We start from the raw sequence: 14755 nt of genomic DNA, 5'->3' as shown, positions 1-14755 counted from the left end.
GGTTGTAATTCTGGTAGGAAAGTCAAGGCATTTAGTGCTTCACCGTTTATTTTCTCTCCGTGCCAATCTGCAAGTAGTTTAGGTGTCCTACCCCACCCCACTGAGCTAAAGGAAAATTATAACCTGCCTTAACTCTACTGGCAATGGGTACAGACTTGAGTATTCAAAACAACTATCTCTGTCTGTATTAAATGACTCCTTATCCAGACGTGCAAGTAAATAAGATTACGATTTCAACTACAGAAGGCATAATTAAAAGTTATCAGGGTTCTGATCCTAGTGCCACTATTTGTTTTGGCCCTCCCTCCCACTACTCTGTGAGAGATTTCTGACACAGTACAACATCCTTGATGCTCAGAGGGCTGGAGCCCCTCTGCTACGAAGACAGGCTGAGAGAGTTGGGGCTGTTCAGCCTGGAGAAGAGAAGGCTCCGGGGAGACCTTAGAGAAGCCTTCCAGTACCTGAAGGGGCTACAGGAAAGCTGGAGAGGGGCTTTGTACAAGAGCATGGAGTGACAGGACGAGGGGGAACGGTTTTAAACTGAAAGAGGGGAGATTTAGATGAGATATCAGGAAGAAATTTTTTCTTGTGAGGGTAGTGAGACACTGGCCCAGGTTGCCCAGAGAAGCTGTGGCTGCCCCCTCCCTGGCAGTGTTCAAGGCCAGGTTGGATGGGGCTTGGAGCAGCCTGGTCTAGTGGAAGGTGTCCCTGCCCATGGCAGGGGGGGTTGGAGCTAGATGGTTTTTAAGGTTCCTTCAAACCCAAACCATTCTGTGATTCTAACTTAGCACAGGCAGGAGGAACCGTGGGCTACTACTTTACCCTTGAAGCTTTCTCATTCTGGAGTTGAAATCTGATTGTTAGATGGAAAACAGAAAACCCTCACGCTAACTACAGCTCCAAAGCCTGCAAGTGTTGCTTTGAGACCATTTTCTAGGGTCAGCAGAACTGGCTCCCGAGAGGCAGAATACTTTGGTCATAACAGCAGTTCCTACCTGACTCCACTTCTACGTCTGTAATGGTAACACAGATACGGCCAGGGCATCCTCACACCCTTCCTGAGTTCAGCGCTAAAAATCTTGCAGCGATGGGTTGGTGTTATGCACACACCCACCTGTGGCAGAAGTCAGTGACGCAGAACAGGATCAGGTAGCTTTGCCCAAAGCTAAACGCAGGCCCAGAGTGGAAATTCCACACACAGAACAGAAACTTACTAGTAAAACGTTTTAACAAATTTAACAATATTTTAACAACGAAAAAAAAATCCACTTCAGTTGCAGATGTTCAGGAGCCTTCTAAAGCAACAAGAACATTTACAAGTCAAGACTGAAGAAACCAGACTGGCTTGTTCAGTGTTCCTGTCTACACTGCGAAATAACTTTGCTCTTCAGCCTCGGGTGCCCCAACTGGTCCTGCATTGCCTGGCACTGTACATCACTGCGTGCACTCAGGGCTCTCTTTCCATGTGAGTCAACTAATTTTTATAACACGAAACTCTCCTGTGGGGATAACTTGCTATGTCAACAGGTTCAAATGGAGGCAGTAATAAAGATAGAACTGCTCAATATTGCAATGACACAGAGAAAATGCACATGGCCCCCGCACAAAGGGGACAAACCCAAGAGGTGATTCCAGGCCTGTGCCACACGCCCACAGAGTGGGCTTCAAAACATGTAACACATTCCTCTCTAAGAGGAAAAAAAACCCTAAACCCCACACTAACACAGGTAGCTCAGGGCCAGGCTAAGGGCTTTGCAGCACCAACACAGCCAGTCCATGACAGAGAGGGGCTAAACCCAAGTAACGTGGCCATGAGTCATTCCACACCTCAACAAGGTTCAACAAGAGCAAGTGCCGGGTCTTACACTTGGGCCACAACAACCCCACGCAGCGCTACAGGCTGGGGGAAGAGTGGTTAGAAAGTGGCCCGGTGGAAAGAGACCTGGGGGTGCTGATCAACAGCTGGCTAAACATGAGCCAGCAGTGTGCCCAGGTGGCCAAGAAGGCCAATGGCATCCTGGCCTCTATTAGGAATAGTGTAGCCAGCCGGTCTGGGGAAGTGTTTGTCCCTCTGTACTCGGCACTGGTGAGGCTGCACCTTGAATCCTGTGTCCACTTCTGGGCCCCGCACTTCAAGAAAGATGTTGAGGTGTTGGAGCGAGTCCAGAGGAGGGCGAGCAAGCTGGGGAAGGGTCTGGAGGGTCTGACCTCCGAGGAACGGCTGAGGGAGCTGGGGGTGTTTAGCCTGGAGAAGAGGAGGCTCAGAGGTGACCTTAGTGCAGTCTACAACTACCTGAAGGGAGGTTGTAGTAAAGTGGGAGTCGGCCTCTTCTCCCAGGCAATTAGCGATAGGACAAGAGGACACAGCCTCAAGCTTCACCAGGAGAGGTTCAGGTTGGACATTAGGAAGCATTTCTTCTCAGCAAGGGTCATTAGACATTGGAAGGGGCTGCCCAGGGAGGTGGTGGAGTCACCATCTCTGGAGGGGTTTAAGAAAAGCCTGGACATGGCCCTTAGTGCCATGGTCTAGTTGCCAGGGTGGTGTCAGGGCAATGGTTGGACTCGATGATCCCTGAGGTCTCTTCCAACCTGATTGATTCTGTCTTTGCAGATTAGCAGCTGCAACACAGGGGAACCAGGGACTGATGCTTCTCTCCACAGCTATATGGCTGGAGTCTACACTCAGTCTCCAAGGGCTTTGGCATTACTGTTGTGCAGCGGTGCTTAGGCACTCAGAAAGACTGTCCCAGAACATGAATAAAAACACACAGAGAAGAACAAAACAGAAGAAGAGGGCAATAAGTTGTTTTAATTTGAAAGAGAAATTAAAAAACCCCAATAAAGCAGAGATGTCATTTCAAAGAAAACTTCATGCAAGAGCCTCGGCACTTGCATCTGATGTACAGTAAGCTGCAAAAGAATTATTTATAAAGCCCAATGACACAGATTCTTCTATGGCTAAATGACAAAGTAAGATAAGTCGTTTGCTTTGACAGCTTCACTGTCGGCCTTCGGCATTCAAACTTTTGATGTCTGGAGTTTAAGGCGGAAGATTTTTAGATTGCATTTTCTTTCCAGGATGTTATCACATGAAAAGCAATAACTAAAGTTGAAAAGTTCAGAGCTGTCAGTTTTCCATTTGTGAAACCGTTGAACACAATTAGCTCGAACAGCACGTTTACCTGCCAACGTGAGTGCAAGGTGCATTCTACAAACTGCAAGGCAAGCCCAAGAAAGTGCAACTAGCCCCTAATCAAGGCATCACACAGACGTGTGCTCACTGTTTCTCACCTACTGCAGACCAAAAAGACACCCTGATCTCCACTGCAAACTCAAGTGAAGCAAAGCCCACTTTTATCAATACTTCAGCAGAAACCCTGAACACTAGCCCACAGTCTGAAAGTAGAAGGAATCCAGTTAGGTGAATCATGGTGATATAATCTCTTTAGTAATAAAGATAACAAAAACAAAGTGCGAAGTTTCACCAGCGAAGGGAGCGAGGCTTGCAGGGTGTAGAAAGATGTTATTTATGACCATATTCTTGTCTACAACCACACCACAGGAGTATAAGCTATTAACTGTAGATCCAGCACAGGAACAGAGGATTCGTTGTCAACAGCCTGCTGGCAGTAAGACAAAATGCTGCAGTCTGTGGTGATCTCCAGCTCATTGGCTTGATTCTGTTCACCACCTGGATGGCTTCTCAGACAGAAAACTCCAGATTTTGCATAGATTTCACTGGGGAATGAATGCTTCCCACCGATGTGCAAGAAACCAATACTTTACTACAGCTCGTTATTCTAGTGCAAGGTGCAGATTCTGTTTACCCAAATTTAACCCACGTGGCAAGCAGGAAATACAAAAGGCAGTTTCTAGGAAGTGAGCGAAGAATATGTTGTGAGGCACTGTTGGCACAACAAACTGGCACAATTCACCACAGAAGGAGGTATACACTTCGGTTAAAGGTAAGTGGTATCTAGAGAAGTGATGAAGTATGCAAAGAAGTTGGACAGTGAGGCAGGTCACAGCCAAGCTGTAAATGATTCAGTCAGCAAAACTGAAAACTTTTCTTCAGGAGCCAACCGCAGCCCTTCACCAACCTTAACGTCTGCTGTTAAGGTCCGTTTCAGTGTTTGCAAGATGAACTGTTGGAGTCCTCTGGACTCACTCCAATAGGTCCATGCCCCCAACATAAGGAGGACATGGAGCTGGTGGAGAGAGTCCAGAGGACACGAAGACGATCAGAGGGCTGGAGCACCTCTGCTCTGGAGACAGGCTGAGAGAGTTGGGGCTGTTCAGCCTGGAGAAGAGAAGGCTCCGGGGAGACCTTAGAGCAGCCTTCCAGTACCTGAAGGGGCTACAGGAAAGCAGAAGAGCAGTTTTTTACAAGGACATGGAGTGACAGGACAAGAGGGGAACGGTTTTAAACTGAAAGAGGGGAGATTTAGATTAGATCTTCTGAAGAAATTCTTTTCTGTGAGGGTGGTGAGACACTGGCCCAGGTTGCCCAGAGAAGCTGTGGCTGCCCCCTCCCTGGCAGTGTTCAAGGCCAGGTTGGATGGGGCTTGGAGCACCCTGGTCTAGTGGAAGGTGTTCCTGCCCATGGCAGGGGGGTTGGATTAGAGGTTCTTTAAGGTCCCTTCCAACCCAAACTATTCTATATTCTATGAACTGAACGAAATGTTACCTTCCACCCAGTCTTCCGCCTGCTGCGCTCTCCTCTGGGCCATCAGCCGGTTTCCCATGTTCCTCCGGCGCCTTGGCATCCCATCTCCCCGCTCTTCAGCATGGGGCCGAGGCCTGGCCACTGCTGCTGCCGCCACATTTTGCTGGTGCTCCTCATCAGCTGCAAAAGGGAAATAGAACTGATGAGAGGTCTGCCATCTCTGCTTGCTGCAGCCGTCCTTTTGCAATCAGAAGTGCAATGCCAGTGCTGTCTCCCAAATGAGAGGATGCCTCCCCACTCTCATGTGTTTTTTTCCCTGCATGGAAGCAGATAGGTGCAAGTTGCTTTCCCATGATTAAGTGGGATCATGCACTGGAAACTTCTTATTTGTGCACAGTGCTCTGTGCAACAGAAAATTTATCCTACCAGCAGTCACTTTTGCAATAGTGTATAGATCATCGTAAAGGAAAAGCTGTAGCTATGTGCTGATAATGTTATTTGATCTGACAGAGCCCACACCCTTCATAAAAACCCCCAAAATCACCACACCACAAAACAAAGGCCCCCTGCCAAGTGCTCAGAAAATGTTCCTATTTAATCTAAACTGATAATCCGTTTTTCCATTCTGCCAGAAAACAATCCCCTTTATCTGACAGGATGAGCAGTCTAATAATTTCTGAGTTACCATACGGCAAGGACCCAGAATTACTTTTTCTGACTTCTAAAGGATTCTGATTCTTTTTCATTTTTTATTTTGCACTTGTTTAACTTAGAATTAGATTCACCTGAATTCAAACCTTGGAGCATGCATGTTTCAGAGTGGAATATGTAAATCATTATACCTGAAACACAACTTGACTAGCAAATAAGGACTACAAATTACAGCCGTAATACATACAGGGTAACTCCACTCTACCATGCTGATTTAAGCTGCAGGTCTCCCAGCAAACATGTGTAGGAGAAGACAGAACACCAAAGGTCACTGCAGCTCTCTCCACCATCCTCTCTGCATATGCAGCAGTTACTAATTAAGATCTGACAAATGAGGAATATTGTAAGAGGAGCAGCTGGGAGACAGCATGGGAGCAAGCAACAGACCAGTGGGCTCATTTCAGAAGTTCTCCATAGAAAACCCTCCCCCAGGTTTTTCTCTGAGACCTCCGTGATCCTGTTGCTATCAACTATGGTAGTCATGCCGAAACAATTAGATAATGGTAAAATATCATCATCCTTGATACCCGCTTTGCATATTCCGTTGATAAGCGTAACTGATATTTGTGTATGTTGTTACTTGCACAATCCTGCAACATATTAAGGACTATGCCTTAATTCAGGTAAATATTCCAATGGTCTCGTGGAAAGCTGCAGAACTCCTCATTTACTTCAACTCAGGACACATTTTTTTGTGCTTTGCCACATTATATTGTGTCCCAGCAGGAGCATAAAATGCTTTCCACACTCTGCCAAGTCTCCATCATGCCCTGATCCAAACAATGCCTTCCTAAAAAAACCCCTACTATTAGCATATCTATGATCAGAAAATAAGATTCATTATGACTACATCTACGTGACGATCAAAGGTGTGCTTGCAGCTCATCTCAGTATATCTCAACTACCTTCAAAGCGGCTGACTTGGGTGCTGATAACAACATAGCTGCAGCAGCACTGAGCTCAGCACAGGCTGCAAAGCAGAGTAACCTGGGGCAGTATTTGGCCAGCAAAGCCATTAGCAGTTCAGGATTGCTGCAACAAGGATGTTAGCAGTCCCCAGCACTAACACGGCACCGTGACATTTCGAATTGAGTCACTGCACTGTCACACTGCTGTCACCCTCTCGTTCTCATCCACTCCTTTTATCTGTGGACCAAAGCAGGTCTATAACAAATTACAGAGTACAGGCTCCAGGGATCCGACCATTTTGCTTCAAGACTTGCCCAGCCTTATTTATAGCATGATAACACTTATTTTGAATGCTCTTGAACATGCAATAGGAAAGCACGATACAGAATCACAGAATCAACCAGGTTGGAAGAGCCCTCTGGGATCATCGAGTCCAACCATTGCCCTGACACCACCATGGCAACTAGACCAGGGCACTAAGTGCCATGTCCAGGCTTTTCTTAAACACATCCAGAGATGGTGACTCCACCACCTCCCTGGGCAGCCCCTTCCAATGGCTAATGACCCTTGCTGAGAAGAAATGCTTCCTAATGTCCAACCTGAACCTCCCCTGGTGAAGCTTGAGGCTGTGTCCTCTTGTCCTATCGCCGGTTGCCTGGGAGAAGAGGCCAACTCCCACTTCACTACAACCTCCCTTCAGGTAGTTATAGACTGCACTAAGGTCACCTCTGAGCCTCCTCTTCTCCAGGCTAAACAACCCCAGCTCCCTCAGCCGTTCCTCGTAGGTCAGACCCTCCAGACCCTTCCCCAGCTTGGTCGCCCTCCTCTGGACTCGCTCCAACACCTCAACATCTTTCTTGCAGTGCGGGGCCCAGAACTGGACACAGGATTCAAGGTGCGGCCTCACCAGTGCCGAGTACAGAGGGACAATCACTTCCCTAGACCGGCTGGCTACACTATTCCTAACAGAGGCCAGGATGCCATTGGCCTTCTTGGCCACCTGGGCACACTGCTGGCTCATGTTCAGCCGGCTGTTGATCAGCACCCCCAGGTCTCTTTCCACCGGGCCGCTTTCTAACCACTCTTCCCCCAGCCTGTAGAGCTGCGTGGGGTTGTTGTGGCCCAAGTGCAAGACCCGGCACTTGTTCTTGTTGAACCTACCGTAAAGGCAGAGCAGCAGATCACTTACTGGGACACTATTAAATGCCAGAAGTACTTAGTCTGCAAAAACTTTTTATACAAATGCAGTGTTTCTATTAATAAGTTCTTGAGATACACTGCAATTCAACCCTTAGCATCCTTCCACCTGAAAGCTTCAGTGTGCCTTTCTCAGCAGCTTCCAAAGGTGTCCTGCACAGCTATCAGCTGTGCACTTCTAGCGCTCATTCATTCTGGGGCTTGGTTTTGGTTCCCGTTGTCCTGTGAAACAGAGACTGTTTTGCATTTTGTGAAAGAGGAATCTATTTATAAGCCACGTATTCATTTCAAGCTGAGGTGCTTAACCCTCGCAGAGACAGTGAACCAAGCTATCCTGTTTTCTCAATTTAATTCTCTACAGGAGACACTATAACTCCTCAAAGTTGACCAGTGTTAACACGGCTCAGAAAGCAGTAAAAACCCCATCAAACCCATGGTCAAACACATAAGGCAGCTGTTGGACAATACTTGTCAGATCTCCAAAACATTCAGACAAACAGAAGACACCTAAACACTACGGATTATCATTTAGTAGGAAAAGATATGCTTTAATGCAGCTTTTTTTCTCCCTCCCCTTCCCTATAGCCTCTCTTTGCAAGGCATTCAGCTGGACATTTAAAAACGTGAATGTAAGTCCTTGCATTTCTTCCCATCCTTCATGAGAGGGAGGAGAAAAGAATCATTTACTCTGCCTGTAACACACGTACTTCTGGCTGGTTCTTCAGGGGTCAACCATTTGTCTGCGTGGCTCAGGATACATCATTTATTCCAGTATCCAGAAAGTCAGATCTGCTCTCTCCCTCTGAACTGGAAGGATCACAGATTGACTAGAACCACACACGGAGGGTGTGACTGGTGGTTTCAAAGAATACAGAGGATACACTTAAAAACGCTCTTGCTCTTATTCTTGGAACTGGATTGACTGTCAGATTTGAGGTCGAGAATAATTTTCTCTGGGGTTTGGCCCTGTGTTTTTTTTCTTTCCACCTCCTCCTGCAGCACAGGGCGTGGTTTGGCCACAGCACTTATCTGAATCCATCTCTTCATTTTCCTGTAGCTGCAGAGGTCTCAGACACAAGCGGCACCCCAGGCTAGCCAGTTCATGCAGAGATTAGTCACACAAGGACTAATTAGACTTGATATAGAGCCATCTGAGTGAAACTTAATGACCAACATTATATAGGTGAGACAGGCAATCCACGAGTTGCTCAATGGTTTGCAGAATGGCAGGCCAGAAGAAATTAATTAGATAAAGCTCTCAAGTTAACAGGCAATATAAACAATTAAACAGATGTCCAGAAGATGGACACAGGTAGTTTGTATTTTAAGCTTTATGTTCTCCAGTTTCTGACTCAGCCTTTCAAAAACCAGGCAATACCTCTCTTCTGGGGACAGCAGGTTTACTGCTGTGCTGAGATAGCAGCTCTGCTTCTGCCTTTTCAGAAACACCAGCACGGTGCAGAGGCAGCAACGAAGATTATTTCACCTGACTTGTCAGCCAACGCACAGCAGCAACTGTGAGACCCTGGTTGTACTATCAGAGCTCCTTCCCAAAGGGAAAGAGAGCAGAACTCTGCTTTAAAAGCAGAACTCTTTCCTAAACTGGATGTGAAGCACCACTGTTATATCATTACAAAGAATACTATGAAATCTTTCAGACCCCAGACTTCTTAGGATCTCATTTTACACCCACCAGGCAGAAAGCTGCTCCTCTACAAAGCTTTGCAAACTTCCACTCGCTCAGAGCAAAGACATTTTCTCCTGGGAAGCAAACCTTCGCCTATCGCAGTACATTATCTTCAGTTATATCAGATAAGCAAGTCCATCAGGGTAACACCTGGGCTGGCAAGTTTCGAGGCAGTCCAGCAAGACACAGCTACCAGTTTGTGAGCTCCCTTGTTCTCCACCGACGTGGAGACAGCTCCACCTGCTGCACCCTCACACGTTTGTGGTACTTCCCACCACGCTTGCAGCATCCAGCATCTTCTACCTTCGTGCTAAGCTAACCTGTGAAATTCAACAAGTGATTCAAAGTGGAATCAACAGGTGGAAGCACGCTCGGCTTCCCTGGGGAGGTGCTTTTGCTTAGTAGAGCTTATCCCATTAGGGCTTGTTCACAACTAGATATGCCAACCATAAATAAAAACCAGTAATGCTATGGTTTTTTTTTCTATTCTCAGCCCAACAAGTCCAGGCAGGATCTTGCCAGGAAACACAGCGCTGCTCCAAATGACCTTTCAAAGGAAATACAAAGTTACAGGATTTACCTCTTGTGATCCCTTCATTATCTAAGCAGGCAACTCTTGAACAAGGGCAACCACCCCAGAGAGAGCATAAAGAGAACCTGCTGTCTCTATCCCCAGACATTAAAAAGGTGAGAGCTACCAACAAGTTCTCTAGGTCAAGAGTCTGTGGTTTCAAATCCTTCCCATGAGACAACACAGATTTACTAGCAGAATTGTAGCAGCTTCTATTTTCCACATAAGAAAGACAAACAGGAAAGCAAATTCCTGTTTAAGACCAAATTTTGCAGATATTAAATACACCCCAGCCCCAACGGTTTTGAAAAATAATATCTGTTGTGTAAGGAGAACAACGTCATCCCCACAATCTGAAACTCTGCAAAGGATTTTATAACGGCAGAAATCAGTATATTCAGGTAGAAATTATCTTAAAACCACAATAAAAAAAAAGCAAGACCAATGCGGAAGTGTCAAAAAGATGCCACTGAAAAAGAGGCTTCAAAATGATCAAATTATCCTGAACATAACCTAACTTTAACCAAGTATTAAAGCTTTTTGAGAATTCGGACCATCTAAACTAAATGTTTGGGCTTCAAGTTAGTTAGAACTTTGTATGCTTGAAAAGAAAAGAAAAAGAAATCCTCCCAAGCCTCACAGCCCCTGAATTACCTAAGTGATGGCACAAGTCAAGTTCAGGAAATGATTTATTTCCAGCAGTCTTGTTTCTCTAGGACATGCTTCACTCACTGGTACCAAAAGCTCGGCTCTAAGTCACTAGGAATCTGATGAAACAATTTCATCCGTTTCCAAGCTGTTGAGAAAGAAAGATTCAGACCAGGTCTATACAAGAAAAGGTGTGAGAGAAGTGTGCTAGAAAATGTAATTATTATCATCAAAACCTGCTTTTAAGACAGAATCCTTACCAGCACACACTCTTCCACTGGCATGCCTGTGTTTATACTAGAAGTGGGGTTTTTTTTTGGCTGAAAAAAATTATCAAAGCTAGCCCCCACCCCCAAAGAAAAACAACACAAAAAAAAAACGAACCCCAACACACCTCAAATACTTGAACGGGTGGTGTTACATTGACAAAGCTTCAGTGTTTGCCCTGGCTAATGTCTGAATTTGAGACCTCGCAGCTAAACAACCTCCCTTCTTCCACTTCAAAAACACAACAAGGCTGATAAGCTCACAGCCGCATCTGACTTCTTCCCATAACATTCAGCTCGCACCCACACAAGGTCGCTTCCATCACGGCTTCACGCTGCCGCAGCGGACTTGGCAGCGTTAGCTAAAGGTTGGACTCGATGATCTTAAAGGTCTTTTCCAACCTAAACGATTCTAGCTGCTGGTCAGCAATAAAACACTTGCCGTTTGAGGGAGGGCTGGAAGTGCTGTATCATCTACCCGCTCCCAGAACGGGACTGTGCAACACTGGCGTGGCTTGTGAGCCCTCGCAGCGGGCGGCGAGGTGGAAAAGGTGCAGAAGTGGGTAATTTCTGTGAAATGCAGGAAAAGCAGGCTGGCAGAGCGCGGCCGGCCTGCCTGTCGCGTCCCACCTCTGACAGGAACGTGAACCGGCCGCTGCCCAGGACCAGCCAGGGAGGACCAGGGGTGCCGCCCCGCCTGTCAGCCGGGCTGGGCTGTCACCTCACGCAGCTGATTTCACTCCCCCGTTTGCAGGAGGAGCCTTAGGGCCACCTTCCCTCCGCCCGCCCAGCCCCACAGCGGCAACCCAGCCAGACCGCCAACCCCACGGCGAACCCGGCGTCCCTCACCCTGGGACCGCCTCGGGCCGGGAACCGGGCGCCGGCCTGCAGCAGGCCTCGCCGCCGCCTGGGCTACCAACCCGGGGCCGGAGGGGCGAACCCCGGCAGGACAGCGGGGATCCCGGGGGAACCGCCGGGCACCCCCGCCATGGCGGCTCCCCCTCAGGGAGGGCCTGAGGCGCGGCGCCCCCCCCCCCCAGGAGGCCCCTGCCCCGCGCGCCCGCTGAGAGCAGGGGCAGGCCCGGCTGAGCGCGTCCCACCGGAACGGGGGCGGGGGGGGAGCAGCCCCGGGTACGGGGGGGCGAGGCCCAATCGGGCCGTAACCCACCTGCCCTCGCCTGGCCACGGAGGCGGGTAGCGAAGAAGAGGAGGACGGCGAGCAGCACGGCGGCGGCAGCCAACAGCGCCGCGTCCATCCTCCGCCCCTGCCCCGCCCACACCGGCCGCGAGGGGGGCGGGCGGCACTTGGTACGTCCCACCCGTCCTCTCCGCAAGGCCCCCCGAGCGCGGGCTGCCCGACTCATGCCTGCAACGGGGAGGCGCTGAGGAGGGCGCGGCGGGGCTGGGCCGGCGCGGAGGAGGGCAGCCCGCGCGCGCGGAAGGGGCCTGGCGGCGAGGCGCGGCCGTGAGGGAGCAGCGGCCTGAGGGCGGCGGGGCCGGGCCGGGCTCCGGGAAGGGCCTTGAGAGGGGGAATTAGATGCTCAGAGGGCTGGAGCACCTCTGCTGTGGAGACAGGCTGAGAGAGTTGGGGCTGTTCAGCCTGGAGAAGAGAAGGCTCCGGGGAGACCTTGGAGCAGCCTTCCAGTACCTGAAGGGGCTACAGGAAAGCTGGAGAGGGGCTTTTTACAAGGGCATGGAGTGACAGGACGAGGGGGAATGGTTTTAAACTGACAGAGGGGAGATTGAGATTAGATTTTAGGAAGAAATTCTTTGCTGTGAGGGTGGTGAGACACTGGCCCAGGTTGCCCAGAGAAGCTGTGGCTGCCCCCTCCCTGGCAGTGTTCAAGGCCAGGTTGGATGGGGCTGGGAGCAACCTGGTCTAGTGGAAGGTGTCCCTGCCCGTGGCAGGGGGTTGGACTAGATGGTCTTTAAGGTCCCTTCCAACCCAAACCAGTCTGTGATTCTACGATTCTAAAATCTGTGAGGCAAAACTGCCTGTGAGCACGATGCCTGGGCCTGCCTGTCAGGTGTGGCTGCTGGGGGCTGCCACTGAGGCATTTCCCTCAGCAGCATGGCGGGGTGAGCATCTGTGTGTGCAGCACGTTGGCCCACACATTGCAATATCTTCACTCTGCACCTCAGTACATGCACCAGGTCCACGCCAGGCAGGCCATGCTGTGCATGCCGGCTGTCAGGGCAACGAAGCTTAAGTTACACCTATGAGTTACCTATACCTTCTGCCTTTAAGTGAGTGGTATGTAGGCATGGAATCAAGCTGAAGCATCGTCAAGCTGAAGCTACCTGGCTCGGCAGCACATCAGGCAGCTGAAGAAATGATCATAGAATCATAGAATCGTTTGGGTTGGGAAGGACCTTTAAGATTATCAAGTCCAAGCGTTAACCCAGCACTGCCAAGGCCACCACTAACCCATGTCCCTAAGCACCACATCTGCTCATCTTTTAAATACTTCCAGGGGTGGTGACTCCACCACTGCCCTGGACAGCCTGTTCCAATGCTTGACAACCATTTTGGTGAAAAAATTTTTCCTGATCTCCAATCTAAACCTCCCCTGGCACAACTTGAGGCTGTTTCCTCTTGTCCTATCACTTGTTACTAGGGAGAAGAGACCAACACCCGCCTCACTACAACCTCCTTTCAGGTAGTTGTAGAGAGCGATAAGGTCTCCCCTCAGCCTCTTTCTCTCCAGGCTAAAGAACCCCAGTTCCCTCAGCCGCTCCTCATGAGATGATGTTCAGACATGGCCTGAACCAAAGCAAGTTTGCCCCTGACAACATCGGAGAGACTGACCCTGAACTGGCCCAAAACTAGCTGCCTCACGTAGTAAGCTGGCTTAAGTTGGTAAAAATGTAGGAAGCCAAGCTGCCCAGAGGAAGTAGATTTGTTTAAAAATCAGGTTTGCATTGATCTGTGCAGAGCCAGTGCAAGGTGGGTGCGATTTGGCTGTAGATTGGTAATTGCTTGCGGCTGATCTAATGCTGGTGTCCGGCCAAATGGAGGAGCTGCCTCCTGTCGCTTCCCTTTTACTGGTAGCGATGCTTCGTGACTGTGCAACGGGCCAGAGCAGGGAACTAATTTATTGTTTTTCTTTTTTTTTAAATGGATTTGGTTCTTAGCCAGATCAGAACAACATATCAGCACAAAAAGATGCTGCAGGAACTTGCAGCTGGGGGTGGAGAACAAACTTCTCCCGCTTTGGGTGGTCGCCCACCTTTAAATCTGAAATGGTTTGTTGGGCTCTGCCCCAGTCCTCTGAGTGAGGAGGAAAGTGTTCTAGTCTTGACTTGTTCTGACTTGCTTTGTGGTTATGAAGTTCTGACTGATTTAGTCTTTTCTTTCTAAGTCTTAACAATGTTGAACCAGTGACGCAGCGGGAAGTTCTCAAAAAGGAACTGAGCTACAGACTGGATGTTTTATTACAAAGTTTTATTATAATAAACATCTTTCAAATCTCATTTTGGAAATCAATGACAATCCCCCTTTGTTCATGTTCTGCTCAAACTGTGTCCGTGGTCTGTTTCTGTCTTACCAGGTGAGTCTAATATTCACTGTGTGGTCAGCAAGGACGTGTCCTCTGGTAACTTTTGAGGCCCAAGGGAATTGCACCTATACACAATTAGATAAATTATGAACTGAAGCTTTCCTGGTGGTTATCTTCAGGGTATGCTTCAGGCTGGTTGTTTTCTATCATGTGTAATGGTCACGATTGCTTGTAAAAATAAAAACTGAATGAGAAATGTTTGGGTTTTTCTTCCATGTCTTTGCCTGCAAATTTGAACTCTCTTTAGTGAGAGTTAAAACTAAAGTTTTTAGCTATTTTATCTGCAGGATATTTCACTTTCTTAAAATCCGTTCTGATTAGAGAACATAGTAAACTTCCTAAGACGTATTATGTGCTCTGACGTTTGAATGTGGTGGAGTCACCATCTCTGGAGGGGTTTAAGAAAAGACTGGACATGGCACTTAGTGCCATGGTCTAGTTGACAGGGTGGTGTCAGGGCAACGGTTGGACTCAATGATCCCAGAGGTCTCTTCCAACCTGGTTGATTCTGTGTGATTCTGCGTGATCATCCATCTAATG

The 14755-nt window shown here is 48.6% G+C and overlaps 1 protein-coding gene across 1 annotated transcript in view; it reads right to left on the bottom strand.

The window, feature by feature from the left end:
* The window catches only part of DDRGK1 (DDRGK domain containing 1), a 45584-nt gene extending 33650 nt beyond the window's left edge, over positions 1–11934 (bottom strand). Inside the window, exons 1-2 of the mRNA XM_068403194.1 lie at positions 11824–11934; positions 4688–4846 (exon numbers count right to left, since the gene is read on the bottom strand). Coding sequence (XP_068259295.1) covers positions 4688–4846; positions 11824–11911 — 247 coding nt within the window. The 5' untranslated portion in view covers positions 11912–11934. The remainder of the gene's footprint in view (positions 1–4687; positions 4847–11823) is intronic.
* Between the last annotated feature and the right edge of the window lie 2821 nt (positions 11935–14755).

The sequence above is a fragment of the Nyctibius grandis genome, chromosome 6, assembly GCF_013368605.1.
Source record: "Nyctibius grandis isolate bNycGra1 chromosome 6, bNycGra1.pri, whole genome shotgun sequence".
Lineage (NCBI taxonomy): Eukaryota > Metazoa > Chordata > Aves > Nyctibiiformes > Nyctibiidae > Nyctibius > Nyctibius grandis.
The sequence above is the reverse complement of the archived record's forward strand: the minus strand, read 5'-3'. Positions and strand labels throughout refer to the sequence as shown.